Source organism: Harpia harpyja, chromosome 1 (genome assembly GCF_026419915.1).
Source record: "Harpia harpyja isolate bHarHar1 chromosome 1, bHarHar1 primary haplotype, whole genome shotgun sequence".
Lineage (NCBI taxonomy): Eukaryota > Metazoa > Chordata > Aves > Accipitriformes > Accipitridae > Harpia > Harpia harpyja.
Genome location: NC_068940.1, coordinates 75,206,714 through 75,227,748, shown reverse-complemented (window position 1 = coordinate 75,227,748; position 21,035 = coordinate 75,206,714). Strand labels below are relative to the sequence as shown.

The following is a 21,035-nucleotide window of genomic DNA, read 5'->3' as shown; positions in this document are numbered from 1 at the left end:
AGATGGGGTTTCTGGACGTGAACAGCTCTTGGCTCAGCAAAGAATGCACAGTATGATCAGCTCAGGTAAGAGACAGCTCTGTACCTCAGACTTCAGTGGCTGACTGGGAAAATACAGCCTAGCACGACAAGAAAACACCCTTCCTTTAAAGAAGTGACTTTATTTTTGTGGGCTTTATGTAAGTTGTTGTTAAATAATTATGGTAGTATGTCAGATAGCAGCTGCTGCTTCTGCGGGGAGTTTGTCTCCTTCAGTCTGCTGCTTTCCAGCCAGAGCAAAATGCTCAGAACTGAAATCTAGTTTGGGATTCCTTGTTTGTTTTGTTGCGTGGTTGCAAAATGGGGCTCGTGGTACAGGCTTATTCACAGAGAGAGGCTTCCTCAGGCAGACCTTGTCAGGAGGATGCAGTTAGAGCCCCTCATAGGCAATTCTGGTCATATGTCTATTGTAAACAGGATTTGGTCTTTCTGCGAGTTTCCTTTTCTCCAGTTTGCATATAAAGGGAGTTTAATACTAATCCCTTTCTCTTTTCATTACAGTGTTACTTTAACATGTCTTTAATATGCATGGCTTATTTTGATACTTTAAAAATATTTGTGAACCTGGCAATGGTAGTTATATGTAATGACTCACTGAGATGTAAATTGGATGTCTTTTTTAAAGAAGGTATTTCAAAGCTGCTCTGAAAGAACACTGGACGTTTCCTCATGTATTTGAAGCTACCCTTGTATTTTCTAGTTTCTTTGCTAGCTGTGTTTGAAACCTGCAAATGATGTACTGAGGATGAATTAAGTTGGAAGAATTGTTGCCATTCAGATAAAGTGTCAATTTAGACAGGCTAAGAAAGTCAAAATTTCAGGTTACTCTTGCCCATTCTCTCTTAAACTCTGTGAAGTCCAGTTCTGTTTTTATTGGGCTGAAACTCTTGTCTTTTGAGCCAAAATGTTATCTGTTTTGTACCTTTTTAATCCTAGATTTCTGACTTTGTTTTTCATAATGTTGGCTTTATAGAGGACATATATGTAGAATGCAGGGTGAATTGTTTACATGTACTTTAGTCTTAGTTTACCCCCCTTTTTCTTTTTCTTTTGCTTTTACAAAACTTGGCAGTGCTTCTCAGTTTTTAAGATTAATTATGTGTGTAGACCACAGCCCTCTTCACATATTGCCTGGTTTGGTATACCTGTTGAGCCCTTGTTTGTTTGTTTTTTTAAAAAAACCCTTTCCTTTCCTGCTTTATAGAAAAAGAACTTAAAGGTTTACCTAAGTTTCTTACATACAATTTTAGAGCAGACTTCTAGTTTCAGATATGAAAATAAATTGTGAGAGATTGTGTCAAATGGTAATATCTTTCCTGTTAGAAAAGACAGATATGTCTTAACCTCATGATTAGTGTTTTTCAATATAGAAAGCCAAGGCTACCTCATAATGATTATAGACTGAAGGAGGGAATGAGAGATTGAAAAGCTGTTATGTGCACGTTAAAATAATGAGAATACCTAAGGGGAATGGAGACTTCCAACTGGTAATGTTTAAGATGGGCAATTTTTCTATTCCTTTATAAAGCTGCTGGGTTGGTTTGTTTCTTTTTGCATGTCTCAAAGAATTTATTATTTCCCTAACTTCTTAGAAGAGATGTTGATCACCAATTGCAGTTCCTTTGTCAAGGACAGAAATCAGGTGAAAGGCTTGTTTACAAATAGGAACAGTGAAGCTCTAGCAAAGACAGTGGGTAAAAGCAGAAGTTTCTCTGAAAGTGTTAGAGTTCTGCAAAGCCATCTACAGTGTCAACCTCTTGCTCAAGAACTACTGCTTTTCTCTGGTTTTCCTGAGCAGCTCAGCAGGTGTCCAGTGCTTTTGTATTGGTGAAAGAGATAAGACTGACTGCTTCCCCTCCCTCCAGTTGTTTCTTTTTTAATACTATGTCAAGTTGAAGTTAGATGTACACAAGTGAAAATCTGGTTTTTTTAGCTCACTATGCTACCTTGTAACTGCCAACTAATGTTGCCTGAGTAATAGCAATTTTCTCATTTGAAATACAAGAAAGGGAGGTAATTTTCTGTAAGTTTATAGCTCTCCTTTTCTTCACTGGAGACAAGAATATCATGTAACAGCGGGTTCTTATCTGATACTACATTAGGCCCATATAACATGCACAATTTCCCCTGTAGCACCAAGTAGAATAGAGGGGGTTTTTAGACTTAAAAAAAAAACAAAAACAAAAACAAACAAAACAAACAACTTTGTCAAGAACATTATCCAGGTAAAAGATGTTTAAATATATATTCTGTAGAACAAAAAATGTTCCTCAGTGTTTCTGTTGGCCTTTAAAATACACAACTAGACTGCAAGTAGTTGACATTGTACATAGTCTGCAGTTTAATTCATGTCACATGAAACCACAAAGCCTGGTACTGTGGTCAATTACCTTCAGTCCCCTCAAGTTCAGGGTCTTGCAGGATCAGGCATGGTAACTTTTCAGGTATTGTCTCCCTCTATGCTGCATATAGGGGAGAAAGAAATAGCCAGGGTATGACGATGTGCTCTAGTGTTTGGAGTAACTAGAATCAATCATTTAAATTTTGCTTATTGCAGTGTCCTTACTTTAAAGTTATCTTCACTTACATGTATGTGTCTTTTGCTCGGGTAAAAAAGTTGCACATATTTAAGCACAGATCCCTGAACATTCACACTGCACTTTTGATATTCTTGAATTCTTTGAAGCATGCACAACTTAAACACTCAATGGATTTTTAGATTTGCTAGTTTCCAGATGCAAAGGGCATGTATTATGCAACTCTGATTTTAAACTGGGCTGGAGCCATCCCCAAAGAGGACAGATTCAATGGCCAATGGATATGTATTTACAAAGCGAATGATCTGAGGAATTTCTGACAATAGCAGGCATAGGAAATACTTCTGTCATGTGAAGCAGTTCTTCTGGTATTCCCTCAATTACTGCTTTGCCTGTCTGTCTCCATCCCTGCTTGTAAATCATACTATGAATGAGATGATCTGGATAGGTACCAATCAAATGTCTAATTATGAATGGAGCGATCTAGATCGGCACTGACTCAAGAAGCTGTGTAATTTGCAGACACCTACACCTTACTGCAGAGAGCAGTTTCAGCTATCTTGAGAAGACTGAACTAGATTCTCCCATATGGTACTGTTGCTCTAAAATGCAGCAGTAAGTGCTGTGCATCTTTTTTTAAGAAAATGATGCTGGTGTATTCTTATTTGATAATATAATTATTTTAGTTTCACTATTTAAAGAGTAGATCTGGAGTCTAAAGCCTCTTGTTCAGCTGGAATTACTATTTAACTATGCTGTTGCTTTTATTTTACCCCAAAAGTCTCAACTTCCATGTCTGTGCAATTCCACAGCGGACCCTAGCATTCAGCTGGCCTTACTATCTTACCACAATACAAGTAATAATCTGTAAGTCCTTGAAAAAAAGCATTTGGTGCAGCACAGTTCATGGCAAGAATGCTCATTAAAATGTAGTCAATAAATAACTAATGCAGGGCTACATTACTCAAATAGATGTCACTTGTGTGAAGGAGAAGAAAGAACCTACCTAGCCATGGTGTCTGCAGATGTGGAGCTTTAAGAAGTACTGCGGAGTTCATTAACTTATGGTGGTTTAATATACTGAGCTGTATTTCCAAAGGGTAAGTTTGCTACGTTTGCTTCAGTGGCCATATTTTGATGTACAGCCTTGCACTGGCCTGCCTAAATTCCATCTTGGCTTTTATTGGATAAGGCATTCTCTGCTTCCTGCCCAAAGCTGTTGTGTTGAAAAATCAAGAGTTCAAGGAGATCTTGAGCTTAAAGCCTTGGCTCCTCACTGAGTTGACAGGTGACCTGAGCAAGTTACGCAATCCTGCTTAGGTCAGCTAACCGTTCTGTGAAATACGGAAAATGATACCTGTCAGGGTCAGGAATCTATAGAGCAGAACTACTCTAGAGGGAACATAGTGATTTAGAATGATTAATTTGATTGACTTCATCTATCTACAGGCTTGCAAAACACCTGCAATTTCACATACGTAGTAAGAGAACGTAGTCGCAGCATTTATTCTCTGCACCAGACTGGAAATTCCAGCTGTGTCACTTGAATATAAATGACAGAATCAATGCTACACACATCATTTACGTGGGTTGACAGGTCCTCATAGGCTATCTTCTGTAAACCCCGATGTACAAAATTTATCTCATACGTTGTACCTATCATGTGGCCGCATGACCACGTATACAAGTTTGTACACATGCATTTATACTGCCTTCAGGGAAAATTCTTTGGTATTTGCTCTCCTATTTTTTTCTGGCCAAACAAAACTTTCACCTGCTCAACCATTCCTGCAGAAAGATTCCAGAAAGCAAATTCATTTAAAGGTTTGCTCTGATATTCATGAAAAACTTGTCATATTTGCATATCTGAATTGGGTAACATAAACTTCTTACAGATACAAAATGTTGCATATGTGGTATCTCAGGCAATAACTCTTCAGAGAGAGCAAGAATGAATACGCCGAGCTTTTACTTTGTGATTCTCTTCAGAGTAATGAAAAAATTGAGTGTGAAAATTCAGTTCAGGGAAGTTCTGCATAACAGCCAGAGAGGCTTTTTCAATGCCTGTTGTAAAGGTTAGGTAGAAAAAAAATCTGGTGCTTCATAGTACTAGCTGAAGTTTTTGAATTAATTGTTATGGAAGAGTAAGGTCTTAGCCTTAACAATACAGTGAGGAGAGACAAGCAACACAGACCTGCAGGTCTTTCATGGTTAAAATCTCACTGGTTTTGAGTAGAGGCTCTGCCCAGTAATGTATGCTGGACAAGACATTGGTTATGAATTCAGTTGAACAAAAATGTGGCAAAATGGAATGAAACTGCTTTTTTTGTTTTGCATTATTGAGAAGACATTGAGTACAGACCAATGTTGCCAACTTCATGTGCCCTCTAATGCTGTAACACTGCTTTTTCTTTCTTTCTTTTTATTTAAGTCCCAGCTTCTGGAGCCGTGTGATTACCTGACAGTCTTACTTTGTATTAGAAGATACATGTATAGGTTGTGGGAAAAGCCTGGAATAAGAATTTCAAACTACAAGATTGACAAGAATAGCAAGCTGCAAAAGCTGGAAAGTAAATAAAAAAGAATGCAGAACATAATTTCAAAACCTCTTTGAGCATCTTTCCTGATACCATTAAACACTGCATTTAATACAGAGGCTCACCAGTACTGGCACTAGGACACTAGCTCCCTTCTCTTTGGTTTGTTGAGCTAAATCACTTTATTGGAAAAGAGCTTTTTACTTCAGCTGTTTATTATTTTAGCTGTTAAGCTTTAGAACACCTATTGGTTTGCACTGCACTCAAATGCACACAGTTTCAGCCATAGTCTTCCCTCCTGTAAAACTATGTATAGAATCAATTTAGTTCATTAGGATTTGCATTGGATATTAGGAACACTTGTAACTCTTCCTACTACCAGAGCTTTAATCAGACCTCTGTTTCTGTACTGACTGCCCAGCCCCTTTCTTCTGCACAGTCTTTGCAGGGAAAGCAAAAGCTGTGAGAAAGCAGAATAGATAGATAGCCTGCAAACGTGTATATACACATTAATTTCAGGTTTTGGTATGATGGGGACTATGATGATGGGAAAGGTTTCAGGTGTCATTGCATTTTAACCTTTCCCAACTACTGTCGTGGGTGTGTTTTTTGTATGGTGGGTACAATGCAAAATATTGTAGAGAAACTAATTGGCAGATATTATTGTTAAACACATGAAAATCTAAAATGCCCAGTTCTGTGGATCTCTTTAACAGGCTGACTCCTCTGGGTCAGTTATTCTTAGCCTAGTTATTTTCATCTTATGGCATTACAGGTCTAAGATTAGCCTGTTAGGCGTTATCATGCCATCTGAGTTACCTCCTAATATAACTGTACACCGGAATGATTATTTATAGACAGAGCATTCTGTCATTTTTGCTTTATTTCTGGTAGTTTAAATAAAGAAGAGCAACATTCAAGAAAAACCACAGATTCCTTCCTGCTGCCAAAACAACATGATAACTGCCTGCTGAGGGGCAGGGATATTGTTTAAAATGTGTGCTTGCAGCAGATGCAAACATCCTCTTTATCTCCCCCACTTCTATTAAAACGAGGTACCTCAGGGTACCACCGCTCCTGTCTCTTCTGGAGGAGGGAGAGGGGTGCCAGATCGATGTACTGAACAACGGAGAAGATGGGGTTGTGGTTACTGAGAACAAGGATATCCAGGTGCTATTTTTAGGGGCTGGCACCGTTAAGCTCCGTGTTCAGTGTGAACATGTTACATATGCACACAGCTCCTCCAAAATGGACCCCTCTAGTTTTGTTACATAAAAGTGATGTCTGCTGTTCAATTAGCCTTCTAGGTGCTTTTCACAGACATAACAGGAAGCTTCAGCAAACTGACACGTTTTTAGGAAACCATTCTTTATGGCTGCTTCACAAACATTTCTGCTCACTGGAAAAACTTGAATCCTAAAGCAGAGTTGTCATTCAAAAACACAGTGAGGCATGTTCTCTCCTAGGGAAGTTCACTGGGATCTTTGTGCTTGCATGTGTTTAACTAGGAGCAAGCTTTTAGTGACAGTTTAGTAAAGAGCAGCAAAAATAGTGAAGTGGCAGATCTTCAGCTGGGGTGTCGGTGCAGCTTCTGACTGTCGTTGTTGCTCAGGAAGCTGGCAATTTATAAAATAGTGAAATGTTAATGGATTTTAATTTTCTAATGAACTCCATCTTTCCTTTTTTACCTTTCTCCTCTAAATAAATGGCGTGTTTCTGTCATTGTGCACATTCAGGGTGTAATCAGGGGGCACCTGATTTGTTCTACTTCAGAATGTTACTGGTGTAAAAAGGCTTGCAAAATCGGTGGAAGCCTTTGCATGGTTGAATGATACGGTGCTGGTTTAACTCCCATTATATAATAAGCAGCTCGTTTCTTTTTGTCAGGCTGGCAGTTCTGTGCATGACTGTAAAGGTACTTTGGCATTTAGCATAATCTGAGCATAGCCAACACATCTGCTTTTTTTGTTTTGAGTCTCCTGGTTGTAAACTCCTTCCAGCTTGTGGAGTATACAAACACAACAAGAGCTCCAAGAATTCAAGCCCTTTGTGGATGAATGTGCTTGAAATGCAGGATGCTTTATTCTAATGATAACACGTTCCTTCTAGTAATGAAACTGTGTATCATCAAAGGGAGACAAGAGAAGGAACGGAATGAATTCTTTGAAAATGCCAAATATATAAATCATGTTTTTACAATTAAAGACTATTATTCTCTTTCATGATCCCTGTGGTTGAAGGTATGCATGCCACAGGGAGGAACCACAGCTATTCAATTTCAGTGAAGTCTGGAATGGAATAATGAGGAAGCTTAATGTTAATTTAATAATTTCCCCCAATTGTTCTGTTCTTAATCCAAGTTTCCTTTTTCTTTCTTGGTGCCCAAGGCCACCACCTTGTTGGTGTTGCGCAGTAACAGTATGAAAGGGAGTAGGGAAAACAGACTGTTAGCGTTCAATCTTACATAGCCACTCTTTTTGGTGTTTGCTACTCCTGTTTACATTTAGTAAAATGTTAATGATGGTCTTTTATTTACCTGTTCACAACTCCTTTTCTTGCAGAGACAGTAAGTTCTTAGTTCTCTTCATCTACTTGTTTGATCTCTAGATCAACATCCCTATTGAAGAACATGTGTGTTTCCTAAGCCTTGTGAAGTCTTTTTCCTGTGGATACAAAAGAAGTAAAACTCCTGGACTGTTCAAGTTTTTGATACGCTAGTTTGAATCTGACCCTGAAGTTTTATAATGCATAAAAGAATACAGATATTACAATATCACCAAGAAACATAAAATAAAATGCCTAGATTTTTGAGGATCTCATGCTGACATGAATAGTGATGGAATTAGTATGAGGCACAGAATGGTGTAAGAAATAGCAAAAGGAAAATCATCAGTATGAGTCTTTATATTAACATATCTACTTTTACATGTAGATACATATTGTTAAAAGACTATATAGAGATTACTTAGATGCCTCAAAATGCTCGTCATAAAAATCCTTGCACAGCAGCTGCTGAAATCTAGTAGGACCTAAATTCAGGAGACCACTTTACCTTGGGAGTCCGGCACATGCTCACCAGCCTGAGTCTTGCATATGCTCAAAACTGTTCTAGACTCCAAAGACAGATCCACTCATTCCCACGCACACGTCAGAAAGTTGGCATCCTTTTATCTGCTGTCACTGTTTTTCCTACAGGATCTGTTTCAGAAGAAGCATAAAGTTTTACTCTATTGTTTCTTTTAAGAATTGGCAATAGTTATCATAGAAGGAATTCCATAGGAAATAGTAGGTCTTACCTAGGTTTCTTCAAGGAGTGTGAGGGAAGGACCGGCAGGGGGCAAAGAGGTTTGAAGAAAATATGAGAGAAGTTTATAAATGGAGTAGTAGTGCAGAGATGAGCTATGCAAGCACTTCCTGTGTTAAAATACTGTTGTGAGAGAGGGTGAGGAAGGCACTGAAGATACAAGAGAACTATGTGGGAGGTGGAAACCAGGGGAGTTTGAAGTACGGTTCTAACTGTCCAACAGAAGAAAAATACAGGTGAAAACAGTTATGAAAACAATCAACTTCAACTGAAGTGAGAGAAGTTTCTGTCAAAAAACCCACTCCAAAGCCATAATGAAGAATACATGGGGAAGTAGGAATATTTTAGAATCAACAAAAGTTGTTAAAAACAACTCAGGACTGTGTTACTCTTGTAATCACACAGTAAGCAAGTATTCAGGGATTTTCTTCGCCATTTTACAGACTATTTTTCTGGGGTTTTTGTCTGAGAATGAGTAATTTGTTTGGGAGAGGGAGAGGTGTAGGACACTGAGTCTGTTTATGCGCACACTACAAATTCTGCTGCATCTCACCGTACCGAAATCCCTCCTTCCCCCCCCCCCCCCCCCCCATGTATCTTAGCTTTCCTGGAGAACCTGCAGAACAATCTCACCAGAGCTTTGCCATAAATTCCCATCACTGTGCCATCTGCACCATCCCTATCTTGCCTTTTCTGCTTGGCCTAGTAGGCAGTTTTCGGACCTCTGTGCTTATTTTCTGGTTTTTTTTTTTTCCTCTCATGCCAATGCATACAGGGTGATAATGGGGCAGCTGGAGAACTTAACTGGGGAAAGAAGGAAAATTACAAATGACAACATCAAAGGGCTATAGGCAAAGAAATAAAGAAGGAATGCTAATGCAGCAGAATTAAGTAATGGTGATGCTATGGATGATTAAGGATGCTAATACTGACACAGCTATTTTGTTTAGAAAATAAATGGTTAGAAATGGGAATATTTAGAAAAAATTACCCTTGGGCTAAAATCCTCAAGCCTCGTCTAAGAGTGAATGCCTGTTTCTGGTCACTGGTCATGTGTATATACTTGTCACTGGTATGCATATACAATTACAGAATATGTATATACATAGACTTATCACCAATCATGCTCCATACCCCCTCACTGGGGACATTTTGGTATGGCTGTATTAAAACCTGCCAAAAATTTTAGGAACTCTGAGTTTCACAAGTTAGTTCAGGTAAGCTTGAATGAGTGCCTAAGGCAAAGTGATCTTCTTCCTCCTGCAGGCCTAGCAGCCCACAGGAGGTGGACACGCATCGTGTAAACCTCCCCGTCTGTCTGCCGTTCTTCATCTGCAGATATCTGGAGGTCTGCAGCAGCACACGTTTATTCCCAAAGACCTCAGGAACTCATTCTTAAGGACCTGTTTATTCCATCTAAGGAAAACTATTGCTAGGTCTCTCCTGGTAGTGCCTGGGAGCTCCAGGTGCAGGGCAGGTTATAAAACATTTAGCAGCCAAATAGGCTTTAGTGTTCTCCTGCAGATTCAGAAAGACATGAGTAAATGTAGAAATCTGGACTATTTCTCTCTTCATTTTCCTCTTTCTCCTTTTTTTTTTTTAAACTTTTTATTTTTGTTATCTGTGAATACTCTGTATGTGGTTATACAGATGTAAGTCCTCAGTACGTAGGAGTGAGGGAGGTCTGTAGAGATGGCAGCTGGTGTTGCTGGGAAGGAAGAGCAGCGGTCCCATCCTCTCCCTGGTCCTTTGCTCTCATTTCCTCCACTGAACAGTCACATCGTTGTACCGACACAGGTATTCATGCGTCCACTGGGACACATGGTGGAGTGAAGAGCTGACCCCTGTTAAAATGTGCTCCCCCCCTGGTTCCCTGTGACACTGCAGGTGTGTGCTGCCTTGTGGGGAAGGAGGGCATCACCCTCGGGGTTGGAGGGGCCACGAGCGGGGAGGGGAGGCACAACCATTTCTCTCAACTTCAGCTACAGCATACAGTGGCCCCAAATATATGTCAAACTGCTGCCTGGGAAATCTTCCGTGTCCAGAGAATACACCCCTTGCTCCTCTCAAAATTTAAAGGACAGAGCCTAAAATTTCATACCCAATTAGCACCTTGTTAAGCTCCAGTTAACTACATAGTACTTTACCATGAAGTAGAATTTATGCTAATACTGTCCCTACGAAGCTGTCAATAATTACCTTTCATCATCCACAGGGCAGATTTCATCTGTTAGTATGAAAGGAAAATACCCTACAAATGTACGTTTTTTCATACTAAGTAGAAAATTGTATCTGTGTTGGCTTCAGCAACCTGCACCAAAATTGAACATACTGGAAGCAGTAGCCATCTGCACCCCTGAACCGTATCAGTCCTGGTGCGGTGCTGTGTGAATAGTCTGCCCCAGGAAAGCCTTCATGGCTCTTGCATTCAATTTCTGCTTCATTCTCTTTTGTAATCTTTCTTTGTGGAGAAGCTGTTTGCCAGGCATCTCCCACTGTAATCCCTCCTATCCTTTATTTTTCTAACCTAAGAGTGGTCCAGTATGCCTTTATCCTTCCTAGACAACCTGGAAATCAGTAGAATTCAAGTTATGGGAGAAAAATTTTCCTTCCTATGATGCTGTTCCCTGGTTGCCACTCAGGTACTCATATCAAATACTTCCCTGTGTGAACCAAAACCATAAAATAACTCTGATGCTGACATGCTAGCAAACGTAGGTCAAAAGGACCATATAGTTGTCATGGTTGTTGCTGTTCATTTCTTACTGAGTGCAATTTCAAGTTGAAAGCACAGTTTGACTCTTGTGGCTGGCACTGGGCTGTGCTGAGCCTGGCGACACGAAGTGCAGATGTTTTTTGGATCAGAACCCCTCAAAACGACTGTGCTCTCCACAATAACACCCAAGTAGAAGATGCCAGATCTGAAAGGAGAGAGATTTTCATTGCTGCCCCCTTGCTGTGAAATTCTGTATGTCTGAACTGGGGACAGCCACAGAGTGTGTCCCCCGTGGGACAGAATGGAAAACCAGAAGCATTAGTTAGTAACATTTATGTAGGAAATAGCATGTTGTGTCCAGCTGTCAGGACTTGGTATTTGACTAGTTGTCCAAACCCTCAGTAGAGAGAAGAAAACTCAGCTTTCTCCTTAGATAACATGTTCAGATGTTTGAACTTCATGATTATGAATGCAATTATAAAGTCTACCTGGAAGACAGTAGTTGCTTTCTGCAAAAGAGAAAGGCTGTATAGATTAATCTTACATTTCTGCACTAAATCAACTTTGTTGTTATATAACCCTTACTTGCACTCCCCAGAAGGCCCGTAGTTATGCAAATAATTCTCATTTATAATATGGTTTTCCTCTTCCAATGAAGATGGATGGATACTTAGGTGGATATAAATAGTATGTGTTCCGTGCAAAAAAAGCGTAGTAGTGCAAATGAAAATCAGACTCTTTCTACTTACGGAAGTCTTTCCAAGCTCTTAATCATCTTAAATCCAATTAGCCTTTTCCTGTTTCTGACATGGCTCCCTTTGAGATAGGATAACCGAACTGGAATATTCCTGATGACAAAGCCTCGTTGATGAATATGAAAACTTACTTTTATCCTGCTTTCTATTCTTCCTGTTTTCATGTTTGAATCTTGCTGTACATTGACCACATGTTGTCACTGAGCTGTCTGCAATGACAGCCATCTGGTTTTAAGGTTATATTAAGGTTAATGAAGCGCAGTAAGGTATATTCCACTTATTCCTCCCAATAGAAATTACCATGCACATAAAAAAAATGAGTGAATTCTTCTATTTTTTTTTCCCAATCACAAAGCTTTATGAGGACCTCTGGCATTCCTCAGAGCCTTCCATGAAATATCCTGAAGAGATTTGTTTCATCTGTGGTTTTAACCCAATCAATCTTTTTTCCATTATTCTTCTTTCCAGACCTCTATTAAAATAGCAATTATTATTGCCTCACTGTACTATCAACCTTTTCTTAGATTCAGAAAGAATATTTATTTCCCTTACGCTTTTTATCTTTAAAACTGTTTCTGATCAGCGGTAGAGTTCTTGTAACTTCACATAAAGGCCAGAGCAGGACACAAACTCCAGTGAGACACCTTGTGAAGGACATTTTGCAAGTCCAGATAAGTCTGTGGACCAGATCCTCAGCCGGTACCAAGTGTCACAGCCCCACTGAAATCCAGACCCTTGTTTAGTCACCGTTTTGTTAACCCTTTGAAAGAATTTGTTATACTTTTGTGTCTCAAAATATGCACGCAATTATAATTCAAAGCTCATAACTGCATCCTACAAAGTCAGTTTGCATCAAACTTCATTTGTTCCCTAAATGTCTTTGAGATTAAAACAAGTCAAATTTAAACAAAAATTGGCTCAATTTTGGCTGTTAATGGAGGATATAGTTTCTGAGAGAACATATGGGGAAAGAATATCTCTTTCCCTTTCTTCTTTTAAAATTACATGCCTGGCTTTCGTTTGGCTGATATCATTTTTGCTAAATCTTTTGTAAGATTAATCTGTAAGCTCAGACAAAACATTAGAAACTTTAAATTCGAAACAACTTGTTTTAAAAATACCAGGAGATTAAAGCAATTACAGTAGTTGATGCATTTCAACCTTGACTAGTGTGTTCACAATTACAGCAGTATAAGCAGATCATATTTAAAATGAACAAAGTATTTTTGCTTTACCACTCATTTGCAATACTGTCTGTAGTTGTGGTCCAAAGAGTTTAAAATGAAAAGAAAATATAAAGATTACAAATCTGATATAAATACTAGAGGATAAAACATATGAAGAGGGATTAAGGGAGCTATATTTATAGTCTATAACAGAGAGAGCTCGAGGGACATGGGCACAGGCTATAAATAACTTCAAGGTAACAATATAAATGAAGGAAGGGAATTATTTGTTCTCAAAAGATGGTGAAGCATGGAATAATAGCCTGAAGCAAAGAAAAGAAAAGTTTAGGTTAGATGTTAGAACTTTTTTCTAGTAGTAAGAGCTGTGGAGAGCAGACACATAAATAACTAAGGTAGGAGGCTGAAGCAGTACCTAAAGCACTAACTACAGCTGTTTGGCTACATATTAAAATTACTTGTAGATGGAGTCATGTCACAAAATTCATGGGGCTAGACTTAGTGACGCAAACATTTTTTTTATTTTCTTACCTGTTATATTTTATAATGCCCACATTTCATGGTATGCATTAATTTCCCATGAAGACTACATAGATACAACATTCCTTCCAAGATTATTGTGCATCTTTAACCAGATTATGGGTAAAAAATAACATTGTTAGTCAATTATAACCACATTTAGTAGTGGGATTATGAAGTCATATTATTTTAATCAAAGTGGTGGAGCCTCCTGCTATTATTTGTTCTGGTGAGAAGGAAGAAGTCCTCCATTCTCATCAGTCCCTAGATGAGATGGTGGCTTTTGAACACCACAACCTTAGGTTGCTAGTAAGCAAAATAGCTTGTGTTAATTGTACATGGTGATGTCAGAACACCGGCCATTTGCTGGGTACTGCTGACTTCACTAGAATGAAATTACTTATGTTGGTTGGGTGCTGACCTGCTTCAAAGTGAACCCTGGTATGGCCATGACAGAAGGAAAAGGGGGGAGAAAGGGCATGTAATCCATTAGGCAATAATAGTGTTGAAGGACTTATGGCTTTAGTTGTTACATGCAATATCCATCGTAAATATTGTTTGAGTTAACATTGATCAAATCATGGTAGACGTGTTCGGCTTGCATAGCTTCAAGAAGTATGTGTATTTGTACAAGGAGGGGAATATAATTTCTGCTCATTTCTGCCCAAGATTTCATGCTCAGTAGCCTTATATTCTTGAGCTGTTAGCACCATCAGACATCTCCACTGCTGTTAAATCAGGCAGATTCTGCTCTTGAATTAGAGGCTTTTGGGCACACCTGAACCTGAGATTTTTAACCAGTAGTGGATTGAATCCACTGTATAATAGCTCAGAACATGGGCCTTCAATCTCTCAGGCATTTAATTAATACTTGGCTCTTTGCCCTATCTTTCCTCTATACCTCTTAGCTGTTAATTTTCTCAGCTTTCAAAAATCTCTGTCATAATAAGACAGTTGTTAATATTATTTCATGTGGGTAATAGAGAAAAAATGAAAATCCTGTATGCCAGAAGGCAGCAGTGGTAGGAATTTGATTTTATACTCGCCACATCTTTTTGTCATTCCTTCTTGGCCACACTCAAAACCACCTTTCCTCTTTGGCCAGATGGCAACACTGGAAGAATAACAACTTCTCGCTCATGGCCACCCTCTGAAATATGGAATGCCCCACATGCAAGTTGTCTCTGGTGGTATGGTGCTGTTTGGTAGACTGGATACCTCTGGTTCTCCTGGATTTGAGACAAGTTTTTAAGAGAGTGCTGGTTGTAGCCTTGGAAATCAGCAGTAATTGCCTGTTGTCTCTCTCTGCGGAGCAGGCACCGGCTACCTCCTGGATTAATTTGCCTCATTTCGTGCCACGGTCTTCATATCTTACAGTTAGTGTCTGAATATTGACAGTTTTCTGGGTACTGGTAATTTCACTTATGTGAAACACATGTGCTTTGGGAAAGGTCCAGCCTTTAAGAGATTAGACTGCTAGGAAATGAGAGATCTGGTTTAATTTATGAAAACTTGAGTATAGAGCTGTATGTTTGCAGCCTGTATAAAGTGTAGTATTTCTTAATTTTTCCTTCTTCACAGGGCTTGCCATGATCTTTTCCTCTGTCACCTGTGAGTCTGTTTTCCTCTAAGCTGGGAAAGTTGTATCTCATGTGCCATAAAAGGTGTTTCTCATGGGTTTCTTTTCAGGATGACCCGTACAGTATACAGCAGAGCTTGCTGATGCCTCTTCTTGGACTTCCCTGAATTGCACTGCTTTACACTAGCAGAAAAACTCAAGGGTGTTGGGACATCACAGTAGCTACACAGTGGTCCTTGTACACACGGATGTACTCCTCCCTTCACAAAGAAAATAAGGTGAAAGTGTTCATAAACTGGCTGGCTTGGGATTCTTTGGCCTGAAGGATGTCTTACGTGTGTAAGATTTGTTTATGTTATTTATAAGGCCCCTATGCATGAAAAGAATAAAGAACCTTGGGGCATGCTGAAAATTAGAACTGACTAAATTTAATTAAGAAAAAATAACTGTTAATTTCCCAAGATTATTAAGATGGCACTTGCATGTTTACTATGACTTTTTAGATCAAAGAATAAAAAAACCAATCTGCAGTCCATCAGATTTCCAATGAGTGAAAATGGCACTGAGATGAAAATTATTTGGCATGCATAGTGGCACATTTCAGTATTTAATGTTTGTTACATTTTGAATGAGCTGTCCATAAATACTTTAATATATTTTTCTGCCAAGAGGCATCTGTCTTATAGTGTAAAAGTCCTTATCACTTTATTTATTTCACCTTCCTTACTGACAGTATCCTTGTTTCATATCGACCTTTCCCAAAGTTAAAGAAGGGCGAGTCAACTTTTTTCTTAATTTTTATTTCTATTGTCATTTTCCCCTTGTTCTTTCTCAATTCATGCAAACCTATGGATTTAATCATAACACATTTGGAATGCTTAGACTCTACCTTGGTGTGGTGAAACCTGTCCTTGTGAGGGGAGAAATCACTACATAAGAAAACACAAAGACTTTATAAAATAATTTATAATTTGGAAAAAAAGAAAATTACTTCCATTTTGTCTATGCAGATTTTAGAGTTTGTTCAAATTACTTCAATAATTTAGCACAAAATAGGAACAGCTCTCAGTTATACTGGTAACAGTCACTTTCTTGCAGTGTTCCTTAGGGCATGTTTGCTTACTTGATAAAATGTATAGAAAAACTGTCTGTCTAGTAGGTGGGTGCCAGTTCCTGTCCACTTCATGATGTGACTTTGTCTCCTAAATAATGCAAAATGTTGATCAGTTATTCACAGTGATATGAATAGATATCCTACTTGTCCAAAATCTAAAAATCCATTGCTGTTCCAAAATCAATGATCTTAATCTATGTCTGATGCCAGCTGGTAAAGTCTGGGATTAAATTGCCATTTTCTTTCAGTCACTTGTCTTTATATATGGAAAAATATTCAGAAAAAGTTACCCTCTGATTTGAAATTTCATTTGCTTGTACTTAAGCCAAAAGCAAATGTTGTGCATGTGTGAAGGCTTACATACTTTTACAGACTTGAAAAGGGAAGCATGAAATTAAGTATTATTCTTACTTATTATAGAAAGAACAAAATTTTGTGCTGACGTTCTTCAGTCTTTCAGGAAATATTTTATCTTTACAATGGAGGCCCCAGGGCTGCCATGCACAGCTGAGCTTGAAGCCTCTGCAAAACTACATATTCTTACACATTTCTTCTGGCACCTGTGCCTACACTGCTGTTGTTGTTGCTTGAGAAGTGAGAAAATTATACAGGCAGTTAGGCAATGCTGAGCTCCCTACTGCTGAAGCTACTTTGCTGTAAGTAAGCAGAGAAGTAAATGAAAGCTGTTGTCCCACTTTTATTATGGCACTGTGATCACGCCGTTGGTAAGAACCCCAGGACATGCACAGAGGTCTTTATGGGGAAACGGCCATAGTTTATTCAGTTTTCTAAGTCTGGAAATAAATTTTCAATAAATAAAGTTACAAATAAAATAATGTGTTATGCCTATTTAGCGCTGTATGGACTTCCGCCTGCAAGCTGTTGAATATTCTAGTTCTGATCCAAGAAGGCAAATACCCTATGTTTAAAGCACTGATGTTTAGAGACCCATAAATTCTTCATCAATCTGAAATGGTGCGTATTATCGCTGGACCTCACTCCATATATCTATTATACAGAAAACCTTTTGTTTAGAGATTCTGATAATGTCAGATCAAGAAAAAGTTCCTTATGTTTAAAGAATTAGGTAGAATTAAAAGACTGTATAATCATTTTTTAATGATTACTTCCTAAGAATGATTACAATTGCTATGGTAAAATGATGAAGTCCTACACTTTCTGCTGTCATAATAAATGTCACCAGATCTTTGACTCAGCAGATTGAAAAGTTTTGTGTTGTCTTAAGTATTCCAGACTTCAAATTAAGAAGGACTTTTTCCAGTGGCATTGCTAACTTGGTTGGATGGTCATCGTCATCTTAAACTTGATTGCAGCCTTTGAAAGTGCTTTCTAAAAATTATGTTCCTTAAAGCAGAAGCAAATGTTTTGAGGAAGTACCTTTGGTAGGAGGGGAAATTAATTTCTGGTCTCATGCTTACAAAGAACTTAGTGAAATTATTCGAGTGTTTGGGAAACAACAGGAGTCACAAGTTTATATGAGGCCTTACATTGGATAGACTAATTGTCTGTTACCTGGAATTGTACTACCTGGGCTTTTTAACAGGCAAGGGAAAATGCATTTTAGGATAGCAAGGTGGAATGATTATCAAGTCCCATGAATTATATGTTACCCTTTATTTTTAACCATGTGTTAACAGGAAAGAACTAGTAAGTCTCCTCTTTCATTGCCAGTAACTGTTTAATTCTTACCATTCAGCTTATCAGTGTATTGGTTTTTCTTGTCTGTTAAAGCCACATTTTTGTACCAGATTAGAACAGAATCATCATTGTAGCAGTGGTCAAAAATGATGAGACTTACTTGTAAAGAAGCTTATCTTTGAGATTTTCAGACTAGTGTGATGTGCTACTAACATTTATGGTTTAGAAGGAAATGACACTAAATATTTGTGAGGATTGCGAAGGTGCCATTCAGCTGTCTGCTAAAATGTGGATTCTCTTTTTTTTTTTTCCCCTGTTATTTTTGGCCAAAACATTTCAACCATTTTTGAGAAAGGAACTAGACAAAAATAAAATATTCTGTCCTTGAAAAGTTCCATCAGTCTGCCTTATTCCAGAGCACAAAACTCTGGTGGTTTCTGCCTTTAGAGCAGGAACTTGGCATGTGATATTTGTGGCTGAAAGGCAACTTTTCACTTTCTCTGTGCAAATCTATTTTTGTTGGCCAAATTTAAATTGCAGATCAAGTTTTACTATTGTGTTGCTGATAAAATGTCAAGGTATTCTGTCTTCGGTTAGCATGTTGCATTCTTGTCCTTTTTAGCAGTCTTGTTTTTCAAGGCAGGGCAGCTGAAAGCAGCCCCGGTGCAATTCCAGGTGCCTGAATTGAAGGCAGGAGCCTGTTGTACCCTCAACTCTCTTGTAGACCCCTCCACCTCCATCACCAAGCGTGGTAAGGAGTAGACTTTGATGAAAGGCCAGATGGAAACTGGAAGCATAAGGGAGAGAAGGGGAAAAAAGAAAACTGATTGGGGAGGGAACCAACTGGTTGGCCAAGGAGACTGAGTCTGGTTGAGGACTACTGGGAAGCTGGGGCATGGTGGGAAGGTTGAGACTGGCTGAATGATAGGAGCCAGGAGCAGCTTGGATGGAAGTGGCAAAGAATGAATAAAGAACCTGAGAAGGGACCAAAGTTCAAGAAGCTGGTAGGAATAGGAACGGCATAATCACATCACGTTTTCTTCCTATAGGACTTCTGCCTTATCTATGTCCAGAGTGGTTGAAAGATGAAAATGTTTCTATAACTTCATTGTTCCGTGCATGGCTGCAGGCATTATTAACTACACCCTGTTTGTACCCTACTCAGTATGCAAAATTTATTAATTTCTTCATGAGCTCACCTTTTGCAACTTTCCTAAATATTCATATATTCACACAACACCTTTTGTGAAATGTGGGAGGTTGTTGTTGCTGTGTTATGGATGGGAACTAAAGCACAGAGCATTTAAAATACAAACATAGCAAATAACTATGAATTCATGGTGCCCTCATTAAACAGATAAGGGCTTGAGGTTTCAGCATGCTTACGTAATATAGTATTGTTATTTAAGGCAGAGTTTGGAGGCTTAATGTTGCAGTGTGAATAGAGTTCTATTAACATAGTCAGTCAATATAAAAAATTTTTTATTCATCTTTAAAAAGCCAAACACTTTTGTGAGGCAAAAGATGATTTATCTTTATTCAGGGTGAAGTGAGCTTCACTACAGGCAAGGAATAATTAACTGAACCTTCTGCCCTGCTTCATGAAAATGTTGTATATGATTTCTCAGAGTCATAACATTTTCTTCCAACGTATCATTGGTTTGGATTTTGCTGAAGCCTGTTTAGGTAAGAATTGCTGAGAGTGAGTGTCTGATACAAAATAAGTGCATAATATAGAATTTCTAAGAAATGCTGTCAGTTCTTGTGAACTATCTTTAGTGGTTCTTCTTTGTTTCCAGTGGCTTTTCTGCAACATGCAAGGCATTATTTTGCTGACTTGCTGTTACGATTTCAGAAAAATCCTGGAAACAAATAGTATCCCTCTGTATTCACTAGCAAGTTCTCCATTGTTTTGGATATATTATCAAAACGACTATGGATATTTTACCTTTGAAACAATAATTAGCTGGCAATAGCAATAAAACCACCTAAAAAGTGTTCTTCAAGCTTTTGAAGATCACAAAATTGGGAACTTGGGGTATCTCAGAATTAAGCTACTTGTGCAGGTGGTTATAAATCATACAGTTGTTCTAGGGAACACCTAGAGCTTATATAAAAGAGAGAAAGCATTTGCTATGAATGCAGTTTGGGGAATATTTTGCACTTCGATTACAATGACCACAGGTTTATTCCAAACCTCCTACCTCAGGGTAACAAAAGCTGTCCTTCCCAGTGTTTTGGGGGTAACCACCGTATCCCTCAATCTTTCTACAAGAACCCGGGAATTACAGCATTCCAGTCTCTCAGTGGCACTTCTTGGTGACTTCTTAAGTTAGGACAAGAAGGAAAGGCAGCAGCTTAAGTATAATATCTTGTCAGCTGACTCCAGTAACTGCCTGAACAGAGCTGTAACGAACAGGGTCATGCTGAAGTGGGATGGATGAGGAAGGGAGGAAAGGAGGAGGAAGAAGCTGAAATGTTTCTCCTGGGAGTCTTTGGCGAAAACTTCCAAACAGTCATGAGGAGATGATTTACTGTCAGCCTCTTTCCAGTTAATCAGCTTGGGTTTCAATGTAAGCCTGATTGTGTTCGTAACCATACACAGTTCATGTCGCTCATAGTCAGGAAAACTGAGAAACAGTGGTTCACTATATGTGCAGTTCTGACAGGTAGGAGAATTTTCTTTCTTCTTTAGTAAATTAATTGGCAGTTGTCTGCATTATAAAGATGTAGATGCTGTTTGTACATCTTCATTAGAATCCCTAATCAATGGAAGTTGGACCCTCTTGAGGTCTTCCTCTGATGCTCTGCAGTCACTTTTACTGCAAGGCAAAGTGGAGGAACTCGGAGCACTTCAGTGCTCCTCCCAAACGCGCCAAGCTGACACCTCGCCGTGAATCTCTCCCTGAGTGCTGTGGCGAGATCAGCCTTTCTCGCAGCCAAAACACTGGGTATATTTAGTCTTGCATGTGTAAAAGTTAATGTGTTAAGGAGGGGTGAGGATAGAGAGATGCATCCTGATTTTGCTTAGCTGTTTCTTTTTGAATACTTCTGCTCTGTCTTCTTAGTTTCTGTCTAGGAAGCAGAACTGAC

The 21,035-nt window shown here is 38.8% G+C and overlaps 1 protein-coding gene and 1 long non-coding RNA gene across 18 annotated transcripts in view; one reads left to right on the top strand and one right to left on the bottom strand.

Annotated features, from left to right (window-relative positions):
* HDAC9 (histone deacetylase 9) overlaps positions 1 to 21,035 on the top strand; it is a 498,787-nt gene that overhangs the window by 212,270 nt on the left and 265,482 nt on the right. For 15 of the 17 annotated variants that reach the window (XR_008237086.1, XR_008237087.1, XM_052800625.1 and 12 more), the window contains one exon: positions 3 to 65. The exons of 1 other annotated variant lie outside the window; for it this stretch is intronic. Coding sequence is in view for 13 of the 16 variants with exons in the window: in XM_052800625.1 (XP_052656585.1) it covers positions 3 to 65 (63 nt within the window). In the remaining 3 variants the exon portion in view is untranslated. Of the gene's footprint in view, positions 1 to 2; positions 66 to 18,672; positions 18,694 to 21,035 lie in introns of those variants that run through there. One more of the 17 variants, XM_052800664.1, reaches the window with a different exon arrangement.
* On the bottom strand, positions 7,384 to 8,523 carry LOC128147771 (uncharacterized). Its single transcript, XR_008237104.1, has 3 exons — positions 8,409 to 8,523; positions 8,165 to 8,310; positions 7,384 to 7,775 (listed from the first exon to the last, which is right to left on the bottom strand). It is a non-coding gene; the product is annotated as an uncharacterized LOC128147771 (long non-coding RNA).